At 41.3% G+C, this 27293-nt stretch overlaps 1 protein-coding gene across 1 annotated transcript; it reads left to right on the top strand.

Annotated features, from left to right (window-relative positions):
- Positions 1-2347: 2347 nt before the first annotated feature.
- IL23R (interleukin 23 receptor) lies at positions 2348-26681 on the top strand. The gene is made up of 11 exons (XM_053390986.1): positions 2348-2444; positions 2730-3020; positions 4401-4524; positions 6365-6528; positions 8099-8238; positions 9740-9963; positions 20872-20930; positions 22110-22172; positions 23217-23313; positions 23974-24064; positions 25257-26681. The coding sequence occupies exons 1-11, from the start codon at positions 2348-2350 to the stop codon at positions 25878-25880; spliced, it is 1974 nt and encodes a 657-aa protein (XP_053246961.1). The 3' UTR covers positions 25881-26681.
- Positions 26682-27293: the final 612 nt, after the last annotated feature.

Raw genomic sequence — 27293 nt, 5'->3', positions numbered from 1 at the left:
GGCCTTTGGCTGCTGGCCTCTTTGCCTGCAGTCTCTCTTTCCCAGCGTCTCATCGGCTGGCCTCCTCCTCACACGCACGAACGTTGCTTATCTTTACTGCTGGTCTTCCATAACCTATTCGGGGGGGTCAAGTTCGACCGGGGGGTCCGGCACACTTCCCTGGCGCAGCTCTGGTCTTCCCCCCGGGACCTTTGACTCCAGCAGAGCGTAAAACACAGCGGAAGTAGAAGCAGGAACGTTCTGTCGTGTGGTGGCAATAATTCAGGCTGACCGCTGCAGTGTCCTTATCTTAAAGTCTTTATTGCTGTACAAATCAACACATCGTAAATCTTCCCGGTGAGACGCAACTCATGTTGCTCCTTTCTCCTTGAAGCAAACACGCAGACTGAAAAACACACAGAGAAATCCACGCCCCTTCCGTGTTCTCTGCCCGCCCTCAGAATGTGAGGCGTCATCACTCAGAACTCTTAACCCTGTCAGTTCTGAGCCCCCTCAACAGAATACAGGTACACAGAGGGTTAACCCATCAAGCTATGCATTTCTGTACCTATCATTCCTTCACTGCCTAGGGTTCCAATTTTGAATTCCCACATCCTATGGATGAAAAGATTTCCGAGGACGTGACACATACTGTAAGAACATGAGAGCTGCCAGATTAGGCCAATGACCCTTCTAGTCCAGCATGCTGTTCTCACAGTGGCCAGCCAGATCTACCTATGGGTAGCCCACAAGCAGGACATCACTGCTACGTTCCTCTGCCTACCTGCAACTGGTATACAGAGGCACACTGCCCCAACAGTGGAGGCAGCACATAGCCATTGTGGATAGTAGCCATGCCATAGTTTAACTATGTGCTGTGTGAGGAAGTACTTCGTTCTTCTGTCCTGAATCATTCCACATTCAGTTCATTGGATATCCTTGGGTTCCAGTGTTAGGAGAGAGGAAGAAAAATATTTTTGTATCCATCTTAGGGATGATTTCAGCATTAGGGTCACTCAACAGACAACTGAAGGCTGACCTGGAGAACCTTCATGTAAACAGTAGGGTTGCCATATTTCAAAAAGTAAAAACCAGGACACCCCAAATGATTTTCCAATTGATTTGCCTAAGATCCAGGACAAAGCGCCCCATTTCAGAAATCCCACCCAGGCATCAATTCTGCCTTTGAAATCCCAGTAGAGGTTTCTATATGATAAGATGAAAATAGATTAAGGTAATGTAATGACAGAATATTATGAATTAAGGAAAGGATTTGCTGCGGTTATTATTAATCAGGATATAAGAAAAGGGAGGAGGAGGAGGAGGTCAAAGAAAGAAGGTATTTAAAGTGGGGAATCTGAGAATGATGGTTTTATTTTTTCTTTTTCTTTTTCTGTCTTGTTTTTTCTTTGTGTGTGTGAATCTTTTTTATTTTATTTTATTTTAAAAAACAACCTTTTTCCAATAAATATCATTTTTAAAAAAGGTTAAAAAAAATGAAATCCCAGTAGAGTCCAGGAAAATCCGGGTGTATGGCAGTCCTGGTAAACAGGGAACATGATAGATTACCAAACATTTGTTGAGTACCTATATTCTCCTTGTTACTAGTAGATGTGCTCAACAAAGATGCTTGAGAATTGGGCCATCAACCCATGAGGGCCAAAAGGAAGGACTAGATCTTAGGGGAACACATGGAAGTGAAATACAGGATGGGGGGTGAAGGCAGCGATCCTCTGCACACTTACATGGGAATAAGCCTCATTAAACTGAGCGAGATTTACTTCTGAGTGAACATGCTTTGGATTGCAATACAAATCAGGGATTTCCTTATAGAGCTCTATGGAGAGTAAATGTTGTCTTCAAACACATGGGACCCACACTCAGAAGAAGTGTAAATCAATGGTTAGAGATTTAAGATATGTTAATGTCATTCTCAGTTAGATATTGCTGAAAATGTGTAGAAACATGCTTCTAGGATGTGCTTTCCATCTCCTACTCATATCATTCCCAAAAATACATTTGTCAGCAGTGATGAAGGGCTCTAATCTTGTTTTTAAAATAGTATTTGTATTTTCAGCGATTCAGCTCAAACTGCCATTTCCTTTTTGATAAAAATCATTTGAAAGGTTATCTTTTTCCTCAGTCAAAAGAGAATTAGTTTATGCCTCTAAATAGATTCCTCAGTGCTTTATCATTAAAACCATTAAGACAAAAATAAAATATATGAGCAGTAGGAGACTGGCTAGGGAGGTGGATGACCTTTGGATGACCAGGGAGCTCAAGGTGTGCTAAAAGAAGATAAGGAGATTGTAAAGAAGCTAAACCAATTATTTGCAAATTTCTTCACGGTAGAAGATAAATGGCAGGAATGGAGTCTGAGGAACTGAAGCAAATAGTGGTGATAAGAGACGAAGTTCTAGGCCTTACTGGCAAAATGAAAACTGAAAAATCACCGGGTCTGAATGGTATCCACTCAAGTGTTCTAATAAAACTCAAATATGAATTTGTTTATTTTCTAACAAAAGTATGGAACTTGTCCCTAAGTCCCTCGATACCTGAGGACTTGTCAAACATTTCAGATTGTGCTTGTTGCTCTATCTTTTCAAGATTTTATTAGATTTAAGGTTTATAGGAGTACCACTGAAATATTTTGGCCAGATAGTGGGTACCTGATTAGGTTGCGTATGTTTTTTTTAAAAAAAAACAATTGCTAAGATATTTATGGCAATTAATTTATTTCTCCCCCTCAGATACTATACGTTGTCCTGGGAAGGTGTGGACGGAACCAGCTTCAACGATTCCAGTGGGCCAGAATATTACTATAAACTGCCATTCCGATAAAGATGTCTGTCAGAATGCTAAAAAACGTATGCTTCTCAATCAAAGGGAGGTCGAGGACAGATTGGTGTTGGTTATAAACAAAACTACAGTTCAACTTCAGCTTCATAATTATAACATTTCATTTTCCACAGTCATTTGTTATAGTGTATGTCCTCCAGAAAAAAACCAAATAATATGTGGAACAGAATTTTGCGTGGGCCGTAAGTAATTTATGTGCATGCTGTGTAGGTAATTTTGCTGCTTGTAATTCATTTCCGTTAATTTGGGAAGTAAAATGAGTTATTGATTGAAATGATCAGCCACTGAGGCAAGCATTTGATGAAGTAAACTATAGTCTACGAAATCTTATGCAATATTAAAACTGCTAGTATATAAAGGCATCACAAGACTCTTTGCTGTGTGTTTTGGCAAAAGACTAACAAGGCTACCCCTTTGGAAATATGCGAGGATGACATTTTGCTGGTGGGGCTTTACATTTTTAATTTAAAAATTATTAGCTAAGGGCTTTGATCTTAGGCTGCAATCCTAAACACTCATAATATCTAGGGAACAAGCCCACTGAACTCAGTAGTACTTACTTAGGCCTAAACTTGTTACTCAACAGCAGTAGCTGCTTTATTTATAATTTTACATTTTTTGGTATTTTTGATATTGCACGCTGCTTTGCTATTACATATGAAAAAGTGTGTGTGTGTGTGTGTGTGTAAAAAAAATTAAGATCACACTGCCAAACACATTGATAAAAGTTTCACTGACTCAGTAACATGTATATTTATATTAAGTAACTTCTACTGTATGCAGTGGAGCTTACTCTGAAATTAACGTGCATAGAAATGTCTTGTTTCCAAGTGAATAATATATTACTACAGCCAACAACAATTTCAATACATGCCACTGGTTGTATAAATTAACAACTATTACCGTGAACACTTTTCCATTGATAGTTTACGGTATATCACTAGCCTCAGTAGCATATTTGGACATACTTCAGTTGGCTTATAATATTGAACCACTGGGAGGAGAGATGCCCACTAACTGAAAAGTTAAGGCAGATCCGAAGAAGAACAGCTCTGAGCTTTAACTTCAGACCAGTAGACTTCACAGCTTGGGCATAAAGATGGTTTAAAAAATGAGCAAAACCTAATCTTACAGTGTTTTTAAAAATGGCCAGTATTGGCCATTTCTGAGGTGGATTTAAAACAGGACATTATCCTGTAAGCTCTTTCAAGCTTTGACCTTAGAACAACGAACTGCAAGATAATAAAGGATTGCATAGTGGTTGCAGAACATTTTAAAATTCTTTGCTAGACTGGTAACCCACTCCTAAACTACATGCCTATATGTGAACCCCATTCACTTCAGTATAACTTTCACATTAGTGTGCTCAAGACTGCAACTTCAAACTGCTCAGATTGTTCTATTTCTTCTTAAGGAAAATAGCTCTTTTAAAAGTATTTGGAAAAGATGTGATTTAGAGTAACAGAAGACATGATAAAGTATTTAGTCACATGATAAGCCACCCACTAACTACCTTTATGTGTTTTGAATCAACAGAATCTTACATGCTTTGTAATTTGTAGATTCACCGGACATGCCAGCCAACTTAACCTGTGTTGTATATGAGTATTCGGATAATATGACATGCACTTGGGACCCAGGCAAGAACACACAACTAAGCACTAGGTACAACCTATATTTGAAAAGGTAAGAAAGTGGATTGAAGCATCTATCTCAAATCAGACTAGATGACCCTCAGGGTCCCTTCCAGCTCTATGATTCTATGATGAATTTCAACAGTTTTGCATATTTTTTTAATGGAAAGTAGCCTTTAGCGGGCTGCAGTTTTGAGCAGAAAAGCGATGGGTAGGAGAGTGCTTGATGCTTTTCTCAGCATCATTTTGCTATACATAATCACCACTAGCTTCTGCCCACCCCCACAGAACTTCAGATGATTATTTAAAAGTGTAAATATGCACCTGGAACTGGGTGGGTGACTGTGGAGAGAGGCAGAGATTTGGCTGGGGTGAACGTTTGCAGCTCACTGTAAAACACTTAAGTAAATCAGCACTCCACTGCTTAAAAGTGCAGCCTTCCAAGTCCTGTTCTTTTTTTCCTGTTCTTTTTTAAAGTACATACAAAACATTGTTGGGAAGCTATGTGAGAAGAATTTGCAGGTAATGTCAAGCTTGCTCCTAAAACTAGGTTAACTGTGAGTTCAACCAAAGATTAAGACATGACAAAGCTGCAACTGACATTGTGGTCTGACTATGTGGACTAAACCTGTGGTGAGAGACAACTCACAAATCAGTGACGATCGTGCATGTGGTGTAGTGCTGATGACTGAAAAAAAGCTGGTGTCCTACTTACATTTTCAGGGAGTGGGGGCGGGGGGCGAGCGCAGGTCACCAGAGGTGTCCTTTTGGTGGTAGTCATGATTCACCTCTTATATCAGAGTTCCACGCTCAGCAGAAGCGGCAAACATGCTTCAATCTGCAGTCTAGCAGCATGTGCTTTGGCTGAAATTAGTTTCAAGCAGCCAAGGATGGTTGGAGCTTGTATAACACTTGAACAGCAGGTCCACAGTCTGCGATGAAAATGCACTTTCAACATGAGTTTCAAAAATAATTTGCGATATGCGATGGCCCAGGGTGGTTCCAGCTCAAACCCAGGATGTGGGGTGGAGTGTCAAAAGTCCCCAAACTCTCTTAAAATAGCTTCTCCCAGTCTGTTTTTGTATTACTATTTTTTTGCAAATATAAACATTATGGCAGCAAATAGGCATGACCCAGACACAGTAAAAAAACAACAAGAAAACTCTTGTTCTGCTCACTTCAGGGGATAAATTTGCTTTGGGCCAAATGGCATGTTACATGGCAGGTCAGTTATCATCTAATTATGGATGAGTTGACCTGGTGTAGCTACTGAGATATGAGTAGGATATGAGTAGGAGAGATGGGTGGGCAGAGCTTACCCTGCTCTGTCTCACTGGATATTTGGCGCAGCACAAACCTTGGCTAGAGGGCCAGGGAAGTGGGTTTGCTGCTGTTCACAATTTGTTCTCCCTCACTGGGAAATCTCTGCCTTAGAGCAGGGCAGCATCTGAAGTTGCTTCTTAAGAGACAGGGATATCGTTGGTATGCTGTCCACCCAGCTGTGCAACATTCTCCCTGACCAACCTGGCTGAGGTCATCTTGAGAATGGTATTGGTGGATCCCAGACAGTAATTCTGGGTGACTTCAACACCCATAGCGAAGTTGCCATTGGCCTCACAGTTTAATCACAGTGCCCTGAGAAAGGAAGAGGCAAGGGACCACATGCCTCTAAAACAATGTTAGAACAACACCTACTTCTTATTGATAATATTTTGTTGCTTTTTAAATCTACTTTTATATGTTTAAATATTTTAGTATGGTTAACAAGGCTTTTAGGCCTTTTGGCTAAGATCAAGTATAACGTAATTTGCTTTTTCAAAAGCAGCTACTTTAGATTTTTAGTTTACAGTTACAGCAGAGTAATATGCTTCTTGACTGTTTGATCTTTATAGTTTTCAGGGAGAAGAAAATAAAACATTTCCGGCAAACAATGCTTCAGGTACCATCCCTCTGAGTCAAATATGGAAAAACAAAACATTTTATGTTGGGGTCTGTGCTGAAAATCACTTAGGAACGAACTGCTCAGAAGAACTGTATGTTCACCTTGATGATCTAGGTAGTGTGCAGTAATTTCTAAACTTTATTTTTTAAAAGCTGGTTTTGTTTTTAGTCTAGTATATGACTAAATTTATAAGATTAAGGTCATGATGGAAGATTTGAGAATAGAGTGGCTGGGGAAACCCAGACAGATGGGAGGAGTATAAATAATAATAAAATAATAATAATAATAATAATTACCTACAAGATGCTCCAACCTATTAATGCCTCCTAATAGGAATATTGGTAGCCAGCCTTGCCCACCTACAGCAGACAAGTCTACACAACCCCAAATTTCCCCTCTTCCCCTCACCATCTGTCAACATTCTGCAGCTATAGAGCCTGCTGAGTACCCACTGGTCTATTTTCTTTGAGATTTGTCCCCTTAGTTTATTCTGTACTGCTGCAAACCTCTTGTTTTCACAGAGGCCCTCAGCACCTGAGTGATACTTCTAAGGAGTGATACTTCTAATGGTGCACAGATACTTGGTGTATATTTATAGGCATGATCTTAGGTCCAATCTTTGCGCTGTGGATTCTTCTGTCCTGAGAGCTGAAGAGGTTCTTCCATGAGTGCCTCTTCCTTCTTGTGGGTGCAGGTTTCAACATGCCGTTGCTATAATCTGGAAGAGGCAGTAGTTTTATGGCTATAGTGCTTTGCACAACTACTAGAGACTGCATGATTGATGCCCTGTTAGGAGTGTGCTCAGATAGCAGCTACACATACTATAAAAGAGGAAGTACAGGAAACAGAATTGCATATAGCCTGAAGTTACATTGGGTTTTGTGCAGCACATACCTTCCGCAATTCCAAACCCAACCACCCTAATTTCTTAATCTGCTGTTTATCCTATTGGGGATCAGAATAGCACTAAGACATTGTTTCACTCACTGCTGAGTTGCAACAGATTAAACCAGGACCTGGCCTTCAGAATTCATACTGAGAATGTTTAGAAATTAGTTGTCCCATTTAATTCATCCAGAGCTATTTGGCTTGCTAGCTGGGTTCTGTGCTGCACCTGTCCTATGCTTGTGGCAGACAGTGATCTTGGCTTGTGGTCCAATACTTAAATGCTTGAGGTAAAAAACAGCTAGAATCAACTACACATAGAGCAACATCTTCTTCTTCGGCGATCACTCGTAGCCGAGTAAGATTGTCTTCCATAAACACGGTTTTAACAATGAGTCCGTAAGTGACTGTGGAGGCCAATTCTGGATCCACACATCCTTCCACAGTGGGGACATTGGTTCCCGGGTGGAAGTTGATCACGGTGTAGATTTGCCAAGCGTGCCTTCCTCTTAGCATGTTTCTCCCTTGCGTTCTGAGTTTGAGTGTCTTCAAAGTCCATGACACCTTTGGTAAAGGCTGTTCCATACATCCCAGTTAGCCACTAGGACATAATTCCTCTGAATTGGTTAAACTGGCCTTCTGAAATGTACTCTTTTTGCCTTTCCTCCAGTTGCTCCCTGACCTTGTTTGCAGACGACCTTGGTTTTAATTCTTGAAATGAAAGGCAATATAATTGTAGTAGTAGTAGTAGTAGTTTCATCAGTAGAGACTGGATTTAACATTGTTTTATCTCTTTTAGTGGTACCAGCTACACCCATTATTATCCAGATTATAGACTCTCCATTATTTAAGACTACAATACAATGGGAAAAGCAAACTGCAATCAATGAGACTTATTGTGAAGAACGATACAAGGAGAAGACAGGCAAAACTTGGCAGGTGAGGCAACCCATTCTGGGTTTTGTATGTATCATAAGCAGTGGTTTGGCTGCCGCTTTTCATTGATTTTGGTGCTAAACCTTCCATGCATGACTTTATATAGTAGTAAGATTTCAGTAGCTTCCTGGGCAGAGTTTTACAAATACAAGAGTTTTATAAAGACATGGATGTGAAATGTATCCTGCTCCTAGGATGCGTATGTTGCATATATTCATATACCTTCTGCATTTTGGTGAAACTGATTTTTTGATTTCTTATTGTACCCTTTTTATAGACAAATAGTATGTGTCCCTCACAGTTTACCCTGATGGAGTGTGACCCTCAGCAGGAAAAAGTTTCCTCACCTCTATTTTATGAAATAAACTTGCATCCAACAAAGACTTAGAGCCCATCTCTAGTACACTGTCTTTGGATGTTTATTATTAGTGTAAGGATTGCTGTCACTGACTTATGGATACACAACTATATGTATACAGGGCCAACTCTCCTGTATGTATACGGGAGTACGGGGGGGGGATGTATTAGTATACATAAAAAGTTCACACATAATATTTTGTACCTACACGAAGAAAACATGCTACCTGGATAGTATAGAGCAGCCTTCCCAGATGTTAGGTCCCTAGATACTATTGCACTACAGCTCCCTTCATTCCTAGCCAGCATGACCAGTGGCCAGGGATGATGGGAGTTGTAGTGCACAAACATCTGGGACTACAGATGTTGGCATAGTGGCTAAAAGACTGGGCATAGTTGCTAAAAGGATGAACATAATCAGACAGTCCTAGTTTGAATCTGACCTTGTGCCATGAGCTCACAAGGTAGCCTTAGGCAAGCCACTCTTCAACCTAAGCCCCCTCATCTGCTACATGGGGGATAAGAGTGATTTGGCTTACAGGTGTAATTTTATATTGCTTGTGAAGCACTTTGAACACTTGAAAGTACTATGTTGTTGTTTATACTAGGAATAGCAATACAGAAAGGAACACACACTTATTTGAGCTTGCTATCATGAGCATACAATCCATACTAACAATGTAAGTTGTAGGTATTTCTCTTCTACCTCATGTAAAGTAACTGAGTGAATCAGACTACACCCAGCATAATTCACTCTAATAGTGGTATCCCATCCACTGAAATAGAAGAGAGGTTCCTTTGGTACAATTTTACTTATATTTAATTGTGAGTGGTCTGAACAGTCCTCATGCTATAAGGTGGGTTAATCCAGACCAGTGTCTCCCAGAGGAACACTACCTTTCTGAACTGAAATTGAAGAAGGGTGGTCAACAACAACAACAAAAAGAAACTGAAGATACACCTCACGTTTATAAATATACAGTACAGAGATCCATGACTTTGAGCTCACAAGAGCAAATGCTTTGAAAACATTTTTTTCTCTTGACACACCAGAACTTTTTTTTATGGCGGTGATTTTGTAATCTCTGATCTACACAGTGGATAGAACAATACATACGGTAATTGTCCTGTTGCTTTTCCATTTTAGGTTAGAAAATGGGGTGCTGACTTTAAAAGGGAACATCAAACTGAGTACAATTTAGATGCATACACGGAGTATGAGTTTCAAGTTAGATGCAAACTAACTCATGCCCAAAGCTTTTGGAGCAAATGGAGCGAATCTGCAGTGCATATGACTCCTGAGGCAGGTGAGTTTCACTGCTCTCTCTTCCCTGACCTCCATGTCCTTTTTTCAGCTGTACAGAGAGGACTGTAACAGGAATGCTTCAAGGGATTTAAGTTGCAACAAGCCAACCAAGCATAACATTCTGAGCACATTTTCAGCACCAAGTGTGCAAAGGAAGCTGTACCTTAATCAGCTCAGGAACTGGAATACCTGATTATATCTTTGGTTGCACTCTTATTTCCTGTGTTGTCTTCTACAGATTGTATCACTTTGGTAGCAAATATTACCTCATTGTGGTATTATGAATCTTAAAAGTCCATGGAAAAATCCCCTGATAAGAGAGAGCATATACCCTATTTCAGTTTCAGTTGCACAATACAGTGTGAGCTGGAAATTCATTCATAAATTGAAAAGTGAAATGATTGTGCCTATCCTGTCTCTACAGCAGAGGAGTCAACAACAACCTTTCCCCCTCCTTTGAAGTTCTATATGCAAATAAAAGTAAATTCCAGCACAATCCTATGCATCTTCACTAAGAAGTAAGTCCCGTTGAGTTCAGTGAGGCATTAGGAATGGGGAAGCCACCTTAGACATTATAGAGAATCATAGAATTGTAGAGTCAGAAGGGACCCCGAGAGTTATCTCATCCAACCCCCTGCAACACAGGAGTTTCAATTAAAGTATCCATGACCGATGGCCATCCAATCTCCTCTCAAAAACCACCAAGAAAGGAGAGTCCATCACCTATCATGGGCGTCAGTTCCACTGCCAAACTGCTTTTACTGTCAAAAAGTTATTCCTGGTGTTTAGTCAGTCTCTTGTAACTTGAAGCCATTGGTTTGGCTCCTACCCTCTGGAGCAGGAGAAAACAAGCTTGCTCCATCTTCCATGTGACGGCCCTAGATATTTGAAGATGACTATCATATCTCCTCTCACTCTCCTCTTTACCAGGCTAAACATACTCAGTTCCCCCAAATTGTTCCTCATAAGGCAAGTAGCCTTATGTAACCAGAAGTGGATTTTGTGTGTGGATGGACTATGAGCTTAGTTCTGGTACTTAAAACAAATTCCTGGATCCAGAACTGTTTAGTTCTATGTCTTTTTTGCACTGACCTCTGGCAGATCTTAGGGTTCTGATCTTTTGTGAAAAGAAACAAAAGTAGATTTTGCAAGCCTGAAATCTGCTCATCCTAAGGGGGCTGTGAGGCCAGCAAGGCAGGCAAACAAACTTCCCATAGTGATGTGTGTGCTATCTTCTATATGAAGCTCCATATTCAACACAGTAATTTAGAAGTACAGATATTTATTAATGAGTAAGTACACACACAATGTGTACAACATCTGTCAATTGGACTCCACTCTTTCTACCAAAGCTGACTACCCAATTTCGTGTGTGTGTTTTACAGCATCTTAAGCTAAGCAGGCTATAAAGAAAGAAGTTAAACAAATCTACTAGACCAGGCCTAAATTGCTCTAAGCAGGCTCCCTCTAAGGGGTATGAGAGTCGCAGGGTTGGCAGCAGCACTAGGCTTGGCTTTGCCTCCACCTGCAGCAACAGTGGCAGCCTCAGAGGGCAGGGGAAGGCCACAACCAAGGATGGCTGACAACAGAAGGTGAAACTCTGAGCCACACAGCCTCATTTGCCTAATGTGCCGCTGCAGTGCTCTTAGGCATGGGAAGGCAAACTAAGGCCCGGGGGCCGGATCCGGCCCAATCGCCTTCTGAATCCGGCCCACGGACGGTCCGGGAATCAGCGTGTTTTTACATGAGTAGAATGTGTGCTTTTATTTAAAATGCATCTCTGGGTTATTTTGGGGGCATAGGAATTTGTTCATTTCCCCCCCAAAAAATATAGTCTGGCCCCCCACAAGGTCTGAGGGACAGTGGACCAGCCCCCTGCTGAAAAAGTTTGCTGACCCCTGCTCTTAGGCCTCTAGGAGCCTTTATCACAATACAGTGGTACCTCGGGTTACATACGCTTCAGGTTACATACGCTACAGGTTACAGACTCTGCTAACCCAGAAATAGTACCTCGGGTTAAGAACTTTGCTTCAGGATGAGAACAGAAATCGTGCTCCGGCGGTGCGGCGGCAGCAGGAGGCCCCATTAGCTAAAGTGGTGCTTCAGGTTAAGAACAGTTTCAGGTTAAGAACAGACCTCCGGAACGAATTAAGTACTTAACCCGAGGTACCACTGTAAGCTGTTTTAGTAGAAATAGTAGTGACCCCTGCTGGCAAAACAAATGAATAGTACAAAGAACTTACCAAGCACTTCATCCATTTTTGAGGGGGAAATGGCTGGCTTTCAGGAATAAGCCTCCCCTTTTTACTACCTCTTGCTGCACCTTTAATACATGGCAGGGAGGCATGCATCAGCTACAGCCATTCTCCTCACTCCCCTAGAGAAAAGCTGCACCTCTTGAATTTGTTAGCTGTTAAAATTCATGGAAGCCTTTGGGCTCTCAGCACAACCTATTTCTGTTTCAGCCAAAACTTGTGGGCATAGTGTGCCAACTAGTGGTACTTGTCGTTTTGTCAAATAATCAATTAGCCACCGTATTGTTGCCTGAATCAGGGCTGACCCAAGACGCTTTGCTACCTGAAGCTCAGTTGCATCATTAATTAGGCAGAGTGAAACTACCTCATTGCAGCTGGTTTTGTGTGCCATGAAAAGGCAGCAGTGGATTTTCATTTTATTTTTTTACTGCCTGGTAGGTGGGAGAGGTGCTTGAGGAATTTTCTGCCTCAGGCGCCAGAATAACTTAGCTGGCTTTGGGGACTTTCTGAAGGTGACCAACAATTAGTGCCCAAATACTCTAAGTCAAGGTGTGTTTTATCTAATGGTGGTATGTTATTCTAGTAGATGAGGCAAATGATCTCACACATGTCTCTCTTCCTACCTGGCACAGTCATAATAAATTTAATAACTAGCAATATCCTGCTCTTTCAGAACACCTAAAAATTGACTGCCTCAGGTGGCTGCCTCACTATGCCTAATGGTTAGGGTCAGCCTGGCCTGAGGAAGTGAGGAGTTCAAAAGCCTAACTCACTAAGAAACAAAGCTGTATTCTTGGAAAATACTGTAATGTGGTCTAGCAGTAGAGACCACTAGTAATCCTGAATTCTGCATAAGAGCCTGATAATGCCCCATTGGAAGCAGACTCATAGACTGGGTTATGGGCAGAGGCATAACTAGGCTCCCTTGCGCCCTTGGCAAGGAGATGTTGATTGCCCAGGGCAGCAGAGGAGTGGCCCTGGGAGCATGCGGGAAGGCAGGCAAGCTCCTAGCCACTTCAAGCCTGAGTGGAGATGTGCAACTTTTGCACATACACCCTGTCCCTACACCCTTGGCAAGGGCCAACCTTGTCAGCCGTACCCACCTCCAGGTACACACCTGTTTATGGGCTAAGCACCTTACAAGTCATTGTCAAGGGAACTTTCACAGAAAGTGGCCTATGGCTGGTATATTACCTTGAGACAGGTCTTTCATACAACCAAGGCAATTCACCCATGTGTTTGAGTGGGTGCTAAGGAATCACCACCTATAAACACATGTGACTGAAGTGCCCTTAAATTACAGATTTTTTTTGGGGGGGGTCTTTAGTGAGATTTCTTTAGTAACAAAATAGACCATCAATCCTTCCCCATACCTGATTCTCATAAATCTACATATAGATGTGGATAGAGATAAAAAAATAAAGAACACATTTGCACCTACTAGTGGCAGCAATAAGAGCTGATTCTAATGTATTTAAATATTCTTTCTTGTTAGTTTTTATGTTTTTAAAGGTAAAAGTAAAGGGACCCCGACCATTAGGTCCAGTCGTGGCTGACTCTGGGGTTGCACGCTCATCTCGCTTTATTGGCCGAGGGAGCCGGCGTACAGCTTCCGGGTCATGTGGCCAGCATGACTGAGCTGCTTCTGGCGAACCAGAGCACCACACGGAAACGGCGTTTACCTTCCCGCCGGAAGGTGCTCTTTTATATGACGTGCTTTCGAACTGCTAGGTTGGCAGGAGCAGGGACCAAGCAACAGGAGCTCACCCCGTCGCGGGGATTCAAACCGCCGACCTTCTGATCGGCAAATCCTAGGCTCTGTGGTTTAACCCACAGTGCCACCCGTGTCCCTTTTTATGTTTTTAGCTCTGTACTATTTGATTTTTCTTTTCTTAGCAGAGCCTGCGCTTTTCTGCCAAATAGGATGGTCAGTGGCAACCTCTAGTCTTTATTTCCCACGCTGCTGTAGATCACCATACACACAGAAAACACCTCATTAGCTCCAAATGTTCACAGTTAGGATTTTGCAATAGATGCCTTTGCTCTTTTATATATATGCAAGACCAAAACAACAAGTAACAGACCAAGCCAGACTTTTTACCATGATTTAAATTGAAAGTCAGTGGGCAAAAAACCCCTCATATTCAGATTTATTTATTTTTTTGCATTTTGTTTCTTTATCTGCAGAACCTTCTTCTATACTCGATGTTTGGAGGTTTCTGGGGCCAACTTACCCGAATGGTAGCCAAGAGGTGGTCATCTTAATCAAGGTGATATTTTCCTCCTTTCCAGACTGGACACATTGCAGGTTAAGGGAGTCCAGGGTGGTCTTATTTTCACAAGGTCTAGAATTCAGAAAGGTATTAAAAATATAAGGCAGTTTCTTCAGTTGGGGCCAATACTGGGAAGAATCTGCCATGGGGTTGTATTTTGACTCAATAACATCACTCTAAAGGCTAGGAAAAATACACAACTGCATATAGGAAACATTAGAAATGCCGCTTTCTTACTTGATTCTAAGAATTTATTTAAATAAGGAAAAACAGCTGGGGAGGGGACAACTTGGAGAGGTGAAGCAGCAGGGAAAGAGTTAAGCAACCCTTCCCCGGCTCTTTTCCCACACTCCTGGTGACTACAAACAGTGAGGCTCTTCTTTGCAGTGGCTTCTATTGCAGTGGTTGGCAAGCAGCTACGGAAATGCAGGTTTCATCACATTTTCCCCTTAACTGCTGTGCATGTGAAACTGCATGAACCCCCCCCAAAAAAACCCACAATGCAGCTTTCTAAAGGCAATTATCTTGCTCTCTCTTCCTTCTCTTCCTTCCCACATCCCAGCCATTTTTTCCTAAGGAGAGCAGAGGAAGAATTTTGGGCTACAGGGTGTTCTATGAAAACCAAGGAGAAATTGTGGATTTATGTAAAACGACAGAAACAAAATGCCAGGTTTTGGTTCCCCCAGCAGTTACCACTCTCCATGTGACAGCACATAATTCAAAAGGAAGTTCCAAACCTGCGAATATTACAGTGAACCAACCTCCCCATAGTTTCCATGGTAAGATAAAAGCAGTACAGTACAGTACTGTACTTAAAAACTTTTGAGAAATGGATAATGCATTGTTAAATGACCCTATGATTTCCCAACATTCAGACCCCCACCAACTGTATAACTAACTTTACTTCTAGTTTGCTCCCTTTGGAAGCATAATGTATTAACACACAAACAGAACCACTTTCATCCATTACTACAATCCCAGTTTTGGAGATGCCAAACCAGATAAGTATTCCATTTCAGCAAAAGTATGAAAGATAAAGCAAAAAGCTGACATCTAAAAATATCAAATTTCATTTTAAAATTATGTCTTAGCCATCATGACTATTAGAAACAACAACTGAGGACATTATGGGAATGACTGTTATCAAGTTTTAAATGAGTTGGCATTCATAAAGAATATACACATACAAAAGAGGACTTGATTCCTGCTGTGCTGTGCAAAAGAGGGGATTTCAGCAGATACAGCTATAGGTAGGGGTGGACTTTGGTACTATGGCGCCCTGAGCTAGGCCAAAAGTTGGTGCCTCTCACCAGCCCTCAGGACATGCTGGGCTTTGAGAAAGAGGTGTGAGGTCTCCAGCAGGGTCCTACAGCCCTCCACCTCCTCCCCAAACTGGGCAAGCACTAACTAGGCTTTGGAAAGGAGAATGGAGGACTCTAGGAAGCTGTCAGAGCCCTCACATCTCCTTCCCATGGCTGGGCAAGTGCTTACGGGTGTTCTCTCTGCTTGACAACCAATGCAAAGAGAACCAGTCATGTTGCCCTCAATCCGCCTTTGCTGTATGACAAGCTACACTTGCTGAAATTCCCTCTTCTGTACAAAAGATGCAGGATCTTTGTTCTCTTTTCCATCTGGTCACCCTAGGTGAATGACAATCTAAGAAATACACCTTTGCAGTCCCATTAATGCCGGAGGGGTTTACACCTACGTAGATGGACATGGTATTGCACTCCTAGATGGATCCTGTAGAATAATCACGGCAATATTTTTGTCATTTCCACTCTCTCAACATGACAGAGAAAACTAGTATTGCAATTCCACAGTTCTGTCCTGGGTTTGGACAAGCTTCTCCTTTCTAGCTTCACAGGATGCTTCTAGCTGTTCTGCTTCCTTAGGCATTGATGGTTCCTAGAGAGTCCAGCTCAGTACAACAATCCCTGAGGAGCAACAGAAATTTTATTCCAGTTAACTATGTGATGCTAGAAGAGAACCTTATCAAAATTCTAGCTCTTTACCACCATCCACTTGGGTTGTAGGTTGGCCTAGAAATGTTGAGAACACAGGTGCTTAACACAGGTGCACAAGTTTACTCTCTGGGCTGATTCTCAGGGATGATTCACACCCCAGCCAGCACCTCTTTAATCTTCTACCCTCCAGCAGGAGATATAGAAGTATAATCAGTCGTACCAACAGGCTAAAAAACAGTTTCTATCCGTGGGCTGTTAGGCTGCTGAACAGAAAATAATATAGTGCAACTGACTTTCGGGGTTAGTGTGTTGTGCGACAAGCACACAGAGTGCAATGAGATTGAGTGTTTGTGGGTGGGGGAGGGAGGCTTAATTTCATTGTACACAGGTTGTACATTGACAATAAAGATATTATTATTATTATTATTATTATTAATAATAATAATAATAATAATCATTCAGCAACTGCAGCAAGTGGTAAATATATTATACTTGCAAAATGTCCATCACTTTGATGAGCTTCCCTGGAATGCATGTGTGTATATGAAGGCATTTGTCTTATCTTGCTGCTGCAGGAATAGCAGATCAGAATTTGAGGAGTGGAATGTGGTCATACTTGGGTGACATCACAGGCAAGGGTTCCAGGCCCTCTTTTGCCCATTGGTGGATGAGTATAGCTGACAGGGAGCTTGCAGGAGGAGGAGGCGGCGGCGGAAAAATGTTTCTCTGGGTTCTTTCCCTCCAGTTATACAATTTCCTTGATCCTTATTGACATTGATCTTTCTAGTGTATGCACTTAGCTTAAAGAAAATGTCCATATCCTCACTTGGTTGATTTCCAGTGTGCCAGATGGAAGTGAAGAAGCTGCACTCCACTGTATGCTCCCCATCAATACACCCTTCACTCATTTCAAGGGCACCTTCTTCCTATTGCAAAACTACCGTATTTTTCGCTCTATAACACGCACCCGACCATAACACGCACATAGTTTTTAGAGGAGGAAAATCCGTAGGCATGCCACCCGTAGGCATTCCCTCCATAACACGCACAGACATTTCCCCTTACATTTTAGGAGGAAAAAAGTGAGTGTTATGGTGCAAAAAATACGGTATTTCAAATATTTGGCTAGATTTTAGACAACAGTCAAGTCATCCCTGCTGCTTTCCCCTGTAGATTTCCCACCACCTACCAACATGCAAATGAACCGCGATGAACAGAAAGGGATTTCTGTTTTATGGAAACCTCCCCAACCCATTGGAAAAGTAGTTTTGTGGTACATAGTGGAATGGACGTCTGCAGATTTCAGACATGGACTTGTGTGGAAAAAAGTCCCCATCCAAAACACAACAACATATATCAAAGGTAAAATACAAGCCAACTCTTTTTAGTGGCCTTCATGATATGTTGGGCTGATGACATGCATACCTTCTTAGACCCGGAATAATTGAGCCGCTCAGGAACAGCCAACATGGAGCCCTGCAGATGCTCTCAGACTACAACTCCCATCAGTCCCAGACAAGGTAGCTTATACTCAAGGATGATGGAAGGTGTTGTCCAACAACATCTGGAGGGCACCAGGTTTGCTACCCCAGGAGTAGATTTTGCAAACATGAAGAATCACTTTTAGTGAAATCTGTTTTCCTCACCCTTGGTCACCAAGAGAGCATCTTTTGCGGAGGAAATCTAGTTTAAAATCCAAAAGACAACAAACATACCAAACCTACAAGCAAACTTAGCAAAGACTACCAAAATCAACATGGACAAATAGAGCTACTGTGGGAACAAAATATAAGAAACCCACATAGAGCCACCTGAGCTGCTTATGTGGAGAAAGGGATACAAATATGATAAAACATTTAAAAATGACTGTGTGCTCCCCCACCCTTCCCCAAGAAGTCAGAACAAAATTGTGGGATTAGAATTCATTGGTTCTTATTTCAGAAGTTTTACTCATAATCCCTTTTAAAAAAATTACACAGTAGAACTTATTTTCACGATTAAAATAAATGAATAAAACCTCATCCTTACAGAAAATGTCAGAATGGGGCATAACTTCAACATTTCAGTGTATGCTGTGTATCAAGATGGCACCAGCCAGGCCTGTTCTATCCCGAGTAAGTACCACTGGGGCCATTGTAAGGGGACTGGCACTATTTCATAGTGTACTGTGTTTGAGCTAAACTTCCTCCATGGTATGGTCATATCTCCCTGACTAAAAATATTTTTCAATGTGTTGATGTGTATATGGTAATTATCTTATTCAAACTGGAATAAGATAGTTTCGGGGCATTAACTGAAATTAAACCTCTCCTTAAAAGGTGTGGATGCAGACATGTTACATAAATAATGTACAGCACACACATTTGTTTGCTGTATGTACCCATATTACTCTGTAGAAGATGTGAGAGCCATACTAATCTTTCATGTCCACTGTGTGTATATATGTCAGAGAGAGCAGCAACTGGCTCTGATTCACCTGCATACGTACAGGAAAAAACTAAAGATAAGCATGACTTTCACATAATTAGAAGAAACATACTAAATCAGACATTCTTGCTAATTTCTGTTAACTTGCCTTTAGTTGTATTACATCCTTTGATGATTTTAAAGTTCTTCCATCAGAGATGGAGTATAAGTCTGTTAGCTAACCAAAGCATTTCTACACCATGAATAATAATGCCTTGATAGGAATTAAGGCGAATTTGCCAAGGACAATGAAAAGTAATAAGTTTGCTGGAAGGATTTTTATGCCCAGCCTTGATTAAGCAGATTAAGGTAGATACTGTACCACAATTATGTAAAGTATTACTGGATTCCATTCAAAGTAATACACAGGCTTTAACTGCTGAATCAGGGGACCCTTCTGTCTACCAAGGTGTATTACTGTGCTCTTACATACAGATCCAACCCCTGCGTCCTCAATAATATTAGTAATAATAATTTTATTATGTTTTTTATATGTGCTGGAAGCCTCCCAGAGTGACCGGGGAAACCCAGCCAGATGGGTTTAATATTATTAAATTTATTATCTGCCCTTCATCAATAGGTCCCAGGACAGTTTAAAACAGCTGAAAATTAAAAACAGTTAAGGCAGATTACAATCACTAGAACAGGGTGGCCCTGAAAGCACAAAGGGTAAAGAGGTGCGTTTTCAGCATTTAGTGAAAGCTGTATTGTGAGGAAGCCAGATACATCTCTACAGGGAGGGAATTCCACAACTTAGGGGCTGCCACAGAAAATGCACTCTCCTGGGCTACCACAACCCAAACTTCTGAGGCTACCAAGAGGGCCCCCTCTGCTGATCATAACACCCAGGAGTGTCTGAAGGAACCCTCTCTTTAGGGGTAATCTCAATGTAGCAGGCAGAAAACCAACAGCTGGAAGTTTTCTGAACACGAAGATGGAGGAATTGCATGGGTTCCTTGGCAAATCCATAACTCCAGCCAAAAATGATGAATATTTCATACATACTAAAACCCTTGCAGAAAACATGTTCCTGAGATTGCTTCTCTAAAGCGCTAACTAAATTTAGAAATTACACCACAGGGTTAATAGCGGCAACATTCCAGTTACTCTAATAATTTCCTTTTACTGCCACATCATATCGCATTTTCTTGTTAGAATTTGCTGTGGCTCCAAAGACCACAAGGCGGCAGTGTTTAATGAAAAATTATAATATGTACAGTAACTATTTTAGGGCTACTGCTGTTACCTCCATACAGTTCTGTTGTTTGAGCAAAATCTCCATTTTTAAACATAATGGAGCACACTGCCCACTCCGTATTTCAATCACAAATGACATTTTGGCCCATTCACTCCTGCCGAAATGTGGAGCTATAAAGAGAACTAATGCATTCTTTTAGATTGGTGATGGTGAATATCTAATCATTCTACTATTTGCTGCTGGTGCTAGTAATATTTTCGCTAGAAAAAGCAAAAGTCAAAATGACACTTTGCCTTTTTTGAACTGGAGCTCTCTTATTTTTCTAATGCTACAAAGAAAATACACCCTCTGGGATGAGCTTTCTGAAGAACTGCTGCACATTGCTTCATGGTAAAGCTAAACCAGCTGCTATTAAGTCCCTAAATCAAAGGAATGTAAACTTAACACCCCTAAATAAAATGGCAGTGATCCAGAGACATACACATGCAGTTCCCATTGCCAGCTATTGCAGAGTTTTCGGCAGGTGTGGGTGGGTTTACTAGACATGTCATCCAACTACAGAAATCTTCGTTGATTAATCAGTTAAGTTGCAATTGATTTAGTTAGCTAAACTGGTTAAAGTATGCCTATGAATAAAACATTTTATCAGAAGAAGAAGAGTAACATTTTCGTTGTTTTTAAAACATTAATAAGCTTAGGAAATCCAATTGTATTGTCTGGAATGGACAAGCACTCTATCAAAATAGATAAATAATAATACTTTCTACACCAGAGTTGACACTGGTTCATGTAATTTCATTTAATTCAATTACAGATTCTACCAGGATGGCTACCAACAAACACTCTTTTTGGCAGGGCCAGTGTCGGCACCTGGTATCCTTAGGCAGCTGCTAAGGTTTCAGTGCCCTTACATCTCCTCCCCTGCCCCCGCCCCCCAATGCTGGCAGAGCACTTTGAGCAATGCAAAGCATTTGGATTAAGCCACCTTTTCAATTTCGCAGAATGACCTCAACCTGGCATCACTCAGGGGCATTGCGGGAAATGGAAAGGATAGCTTGATGCAGCTGTTTAGCACTACAGCCAAGTAAGCCTAGTACTGACTAAGAAGGGGGACACTAGACGAGGATGCTTTACCCTGGACCTCCTCAAACCTGGAGGCCAGTGGGGCACGAAGAAACCCCAAACTGACACAACTGCTGAATTAATGTAGACAATACCCCCCCCCCACACACTACACTACAAAAGATACGTTGGCTGGATCCTAAGGCTGAGTTTTAGGAGAGATACAGTCCCTCAAGGAGAGCATAACTCCGTGATGACACACACGCTTTGCATGTGAGAAGTCCTAGGTTCAATCCTCAGCCTCTCCAGGTAGAATTGGGAAATCATGGGGAGTTGCTGCCTGCCAGTGAATACCCTGGCCAGTGGTTAGAGATCATGGGAGTTGTAGTCCAATAGCACGTGGAGGGGTCAGAGCTTCTCACAGTGGTGTAGGCAAATATTGTGTTGGGTGAACTAGACAAATTCCTCCCTTTATGGAAGTTACCGGATTTTTCGCTCTATAAGACGCACCAGACCATAAGACGCACCTAGTTTTTGGAGGAGGAAAATAAGAAACAAAATATTCTGAATCCCAGAAGCCAGAACAGCAAGAGGGATCGCTGCGCAGCGAAAGCAGCAATCCCTCTTGCTGTTCTGGCTTCTGGGATAGCTGCGCAGCCTGCATTCGCTCCATAAGACGCACACACATTTCCCCTTACTTTTTAGGAGAGAAAAAGTGAGTCTTATAGAGCAAAAAATACGGTACCTATGTTCCTTGTTCACAGGAGCGACATATTTTTACCAACTGCAACTTTGAGAGTATTCATCCAACAACCAGTAAATACAAATTGCAGTTTAAATGAAAGCACTGAAGGGTTTCATCCCTTGGAAAAAGTGCTTTTGGTAAACTAATCGCAATACAAGGGAACAAACTATTCGCTACACTTGCTGTTGTACCACAGTGGAAGTCATTCTCCTTTTTTGCTTTTCTTTCTCCCGTTCTCTGAATAGCATTGCCGGGGAAAACTCAAGACACATATAATGGTCCAGGAAATATGTTTGCGGTTACCAACGGTAGGAAATGTCTCTGTGTCAGGTTTCCAGAAGAGAGGTTTTCTGTGTTACCAGATTTGGGAGGGTTTTTTGGTTGTTGGGTTGTTGTTTTTTTACACCAGCCAGTGATAACATCTCAAAGAGGTGGGAACTGAGTGCAGCATTCACTGACGTGATTATAGGGAAATGAAAGTTCAGGGTGTTTTCACACATAAAAGAGGTAACTCAAATTATTCCCAATCCAGAGACATCCTGGGTTGAATATGCAATATGAAAATACTCATATGAACTTTTAATGGTTGATTTTTAAAACTGTCAGTCAAGTGGCTAAAGGCACACAGAGGAGATTTGGTGTACATAAAACAACAGGGGTGAGCTGGCGTGTTTGCTCTTCAGGAAACATAACCTGCTATCACCAATTGCTATCTTGCTCCATACAGTATCTCACATTCCATCAAACTGGCATGATACCTCTCAGAATTTCCTCAAGACTTGATTTGTCAAATGTGGATCCAATTATGCTACTATCTAGTTTGCCAAGGAAACACAATTCTCTAGTTAAGCATCTTTATCACTCTGCTAAAGATAAGAAAGGCTAACAATGTGCATCTTGAGTAGCAAGTGCCATTCCCATCATATTCATGAGTTCTATTGAATTTGTCAAGCATGGTCAAACCAAAGATTCATAATAAGCATAAGGCTCCCAGCCAGTTTCAGTGGTACCTTGTACTGAAATACATTATAAGAAACCTTGACAGTTTGAAAAGCCCTCCTCGGTGCATCAGCTTAGCCATTCAGTGGTTGATATGGCTTCATGTGAACAGCTATGAGTAGAGGCACATGGTTGTCTATACAGGCCACATTTCTAAGATGCAGGTTCAGCAAAAGCAGGAACAAAGCACTGTGATGATATACATCTGAACTTCACAAGCAATTGGTCAAGCATCATAAAGTTATGATGAATTGTTTTTATTCAGCAAGTGAGGTGTACCCTGAGCTAATTCTGAATACACATATGGTGTAAAATCAAAGTGCTGATTGTTTCTCTCTCTCTCTCTTTTTAAGGTGATGGTGATGATGGTGGTGTTCTGTGGGGAACTGGCTTTGGAATGTTCTTCTTATTTATAATTATTTTGAGTTTGATTGCTACAAACATTAAGAGGTACAAGAGTGAAGTTTTTCCCACTTTTCTCCTTAGCCTTCAAGCAAACTTTTCAGCCTTGGAGAATGTGTGTGCAGTACCTGTTTGCATGCATATTTTCCCTTATTAAAGCAGGGCAAGGGTGATGGTTTTGTAGTTGATTTGTAAAGTTATTTAGGGCTCGTGAAAGATTGGTCCTTAGTTGTAGTATCTGACTGCAGTTAGGCTGAAACTGATGGCAAAGCTGTGTATTCAAGTGTAAAACAACTGAAAAGCAGGATGTGAGGTAACTTCATGCATAGAAGTGGTGGGCAAGCAAAAGATTCTATGACATATTCGACAAAAGATTTTCTCCATTCTCCTCATCAGAGTTATTTTTCTCTCAACGAGAAATGTGCTGGGGGTGGAGGAGTGATCTGGGAAGGGGCTCTGGAAGAACAGAGAAAGAGTTCAGCGCTCCTACTAGTTGCTTGCCACTATTGCACCAAAATCATTCCAGACCCCATTTCACTTGTGTTTCTTGGTAACTGCATTTGAAGGCAAGGAGCTGCAACCATTACATATAATTGTGCTCTCAACCTTATCTAAACTACATAAGCATTTCCAATCCAATGATGAATTTGAACCGTGATCAGTTCTTCCAAAATGCAATTCATGTGTTGTGCTTTTTTTTAAAAAAAGGGTTAAAACAGCATTTTGGTCGATAACACCGAAATGGCTTTTTGAAGATTATCCTAGAATGCAGAACAGCAGTGTGATCAAATCACTTCAGGTAACTCCACAAGTCAACATTCTATTTTTTTAATGTGTCTAAAGAAACTAGAGTGAAGCAAGGTGGCACCTTGCATTTGTAGGAAGAAATGTTTGCATGACTTTAAAAACAACACAGTGGCGTAGCGTGGGGGGTGCAGGGGGGGGCCGGCCACACCGGGCGCAACACCGGGGGGGCGCACTCACACTCGCAGCTCTCTACCCCTGCCTGGCTCACTCAGGGTTAGGGGGCGCAAATTACTTGCCTTGCCCCGGGTGCTGACAACCCACGCTACGCCACTGAAACAACAACAGCCCTGTATGCTTTATTTTATGACCATTACATTCAGAATATTTTGTGGGCCTATTTGGCTATTGCTTCTCATGTTCATCTCTCTAAATGGCATGATCAGGACTTTGCACACCTTCCCCTTGCTACAAGTGCAACATAAAATTGCCAGATTAGGAGATCCAAATTTACCTGAATGTGGAATTGCTTAAGATAATATATGACTTGATCTACTATTATCAGCATTCATCACCCATTGTTCAACTTAGTTCCATAGCTATTCATTCTTACATTCAAGTGTAACCTTAACTTTAAATCACAAAAAGTAATCTTTTGACGTGTGAATACTCTCTTCTCTTTCTATGCATAAACAAAGGCTTACAGTAATTAAAATGGACCAACTCTGTTAACTGCTGACTTAAAAGCAAAAAGGGGAAATAGTTCAGTATCAAACAACAAGTAAAGAAAACAAAGAAATTCCTGTCCATATAGTAGCCTTAACTCTGTAATTGTGAAGAGCTGCTGTCAGTTAAGAGTGGACAATAGTGGGCTAGATTATGGACAAGTCTGACCTAGGATAAGACCTTATCTACAGAACTAGCCAGGCATTCACCCTCAGGAGATTCCCATCACATGAGAGGAAAGAATGGAACTATAAAGTTAATCACAACTTAACTTTAGATAGATTGGTTCAAGTTGCATTGCGTAGATTTTGCCTGTATTGACATATGCAAACCTTATTTCAACATTTATGTAGTTATCTTCTTATTCAGGTTTTCTATCAGTTTTACAGATGCCTCAATTTATTTTATTATAATGTGTTATTTCTGTGTTAATTGCTCTAGACTAGATATTGAAACTGAATAACTGTTTGCTACCTCCCCCCGCCTACATTTTATTAATTTTTTCTGTAATTGTTTCTTAGGGGGAAAATGGTGGCATAACACACAATTCCACTGGGTTGTTCATCGATCATGAGGATGCTGTCGTAACTGAAGTGGAGGAGACACTGGTACACAAGGAGTATAAGGTTGTAGATCATAAAGAGGAAACTAGAGAAGCAGTTCTGGATAATGTTAACATTCCAGAAGACATACTGTTTGTTGGCAATTCGGACACGACGGAGGAAAATGGCTACAAACCTCAGATTTCCAGCCCAGCAGTCTTACAAGACAGTACTTATGAAATACATTCGCAAAGCCCAGATAAAAAACCAAACATCCCAGCTTTGCCTGCGAGTAGTTTAATAAAAGATTTCCCAACTCCCATGGCTACCACATGGCCTACTGTTGGTACCAATGAAAATACATTTTTATTTGATAAAATCAGTCTTGTTTTGAACAACAGTAAAAGTGGACAGAGCAACATGGTCAGCTCAACAGATGAAGAGCCACATACGCCAACAGAAAACCAGTGGAAGCCCCTACTTTCAGATGAAGATATTCAAGAACAGACCTTAATACCAGATGAACTTCTCTCTTGTTTAAATGCTGTGAATGAAGATTCTTCCGATATAATGTCTTACTTTCCTCAAAACGTTGCAAAGTGACTTTCTTATTAGGACTGAATATAAGATGTCTGCAACCATAACAAAATTCTGCATTTTCAAATAGAATAACTCAAAGTATCCTCAACATTCTCAGTTCTCGTCCAATTTAAAAAACAAAACAAAACAGCTGCAGTTGCAACCATGGCATTAATTTCTCGTGCCCCTTTCTTACCTTGAGATGAGACCAGAATGCCATCTTCTGAATCCTCTTCTAAAAGGCAAAATATTTCATCATATGAGCCTATCATGGTTATCAACTGCATCGACTGCAGGGTTTCCAGCTAAGCAACTGCACAGCAAGTAACTACAGATAACCCAAGTGAGCCAAAGCCAGGTAAAGGCAAAGATATCTCAAGATCCCTATAGTCTTGCTGAAGGAAAAATTATTCACAATTATGATGAACAGCAAGATAAGTGTGACCCAAATCAAGACATGGAGAAATTTTTATTTGGTTACAATTCCACCATACCTGACATCTTGTCTCTATAGTTGTATCAGTTTCCAATGCCACCAGGAAGGGGAAGAATCTAATTATGAGGCTCCCTGCCCCCAGTTTATCAAACTTGATCAAAAATGTTTCTAATAGGGGTCTATTCCTTTCCAGCTGCAAGCGCCTGTTCTTCTACAGTTGCCCAGTTGGCGTAGACCCATGACGGGGCCTTTTCAATGATGGTTCCCTGTTTGTGGAATTCCTTCTCTAATGAGGTGTTTCTGCTTCCATCGTCATTAACTTTCCAGAGGAATTTGAAAAACATTCCTCTTTACCCAGGCATTTGGTGGCTGCAGAATACTGCCATGAAATAATGGATGAAATAATGTTTTAAATTGTAACTGTTTTTTAAAATAATGTCTTAAATGCTTTTTTGCTATTAAAATGTGGGTGTGTTTGCTGTCTTGAGCTCCTTTGGGAGGGAGGTGGGGATAGAAATTAAATATAGAAATAAGTAATACAGCAGGTGTGGGGAGGCCTTGGCTCACCAGGTGTTGCTAAACTTACCATTTTGATCAGCCCCCCCCCATTATAACACATTATGGACAATGGCCAGGAATGACGCGAGTTCCCTACCCCTGTTTTGCAGACATGGAGTACCTACTGCAGGCTGGCTAAGCCATTGCTTAAAACTGTTCCTTGTGACTCATTCTCATTTTGCCAAGGTAGCATATGAATGTTCCTCACAAAAGAACCCTCATCACATAGATCCCTCTCTGGCCAACATCAGTGGACTCTGTCAAGGCAGGAGGTGGCACAGACAGTTTTCCTACATTCCTTTGTGAGGTAAGAGCCAGCCATGATGAAGCAAATTTGCAGTGGCAACCATGTTGCTGAAATAACATGTATGAGCCAGGACTGGGACAGTCCCCACATAGTTGACTCATGGGCCCTTTAAAAGACAAGTCACATACCTATCAAG

The sequence above is a fragment of the Podarcis raffonei genome, chromosome 6 (assembly GCF_027172205.1).
Source record: "Podarcis raffonei isolate rPodRaf1 chromosome 6, rPodRaf1.pri, whole genome shotgun sequence".
NCBI lineage: Eukaryota > Metazoa > Chordata > Lepidosauria > Squamata > Lacertidae > Podarcis > Podarcis raffonei.
Note: the sequence above shows the minus strand (reverse complement) of the source record. Positions and strands in the feature narration are given on the sequence as shown.

What these genes read in the sequence shown, in the direction of transcription:
- IL23R (XM_053390986.1), top strand. Translation starts at nt 2,348, where the DNA reads ATGGAGTCTGAGGAACTGAAGCAAATAGTGGTGATAAGAGACGAAGTT. An exon ending in TGTTCACCTTGATGATCTAG is followed by an intron (nt 6,529 to 8,098) that starts GTAGTGTGCAGT and finishes TATCTCTTTTAG; the next exon opens with TGGTACCAGCTACACCCATT. An exon ending in TATGTTTGCGGTTACCAACG is followed by an intron (nt 22,173 to 23,216) that starts GTAGGAAATGTC and finishes TCTCTTTTTAAG; the next exon opens with GTGATGGTGATGATGGTGGT.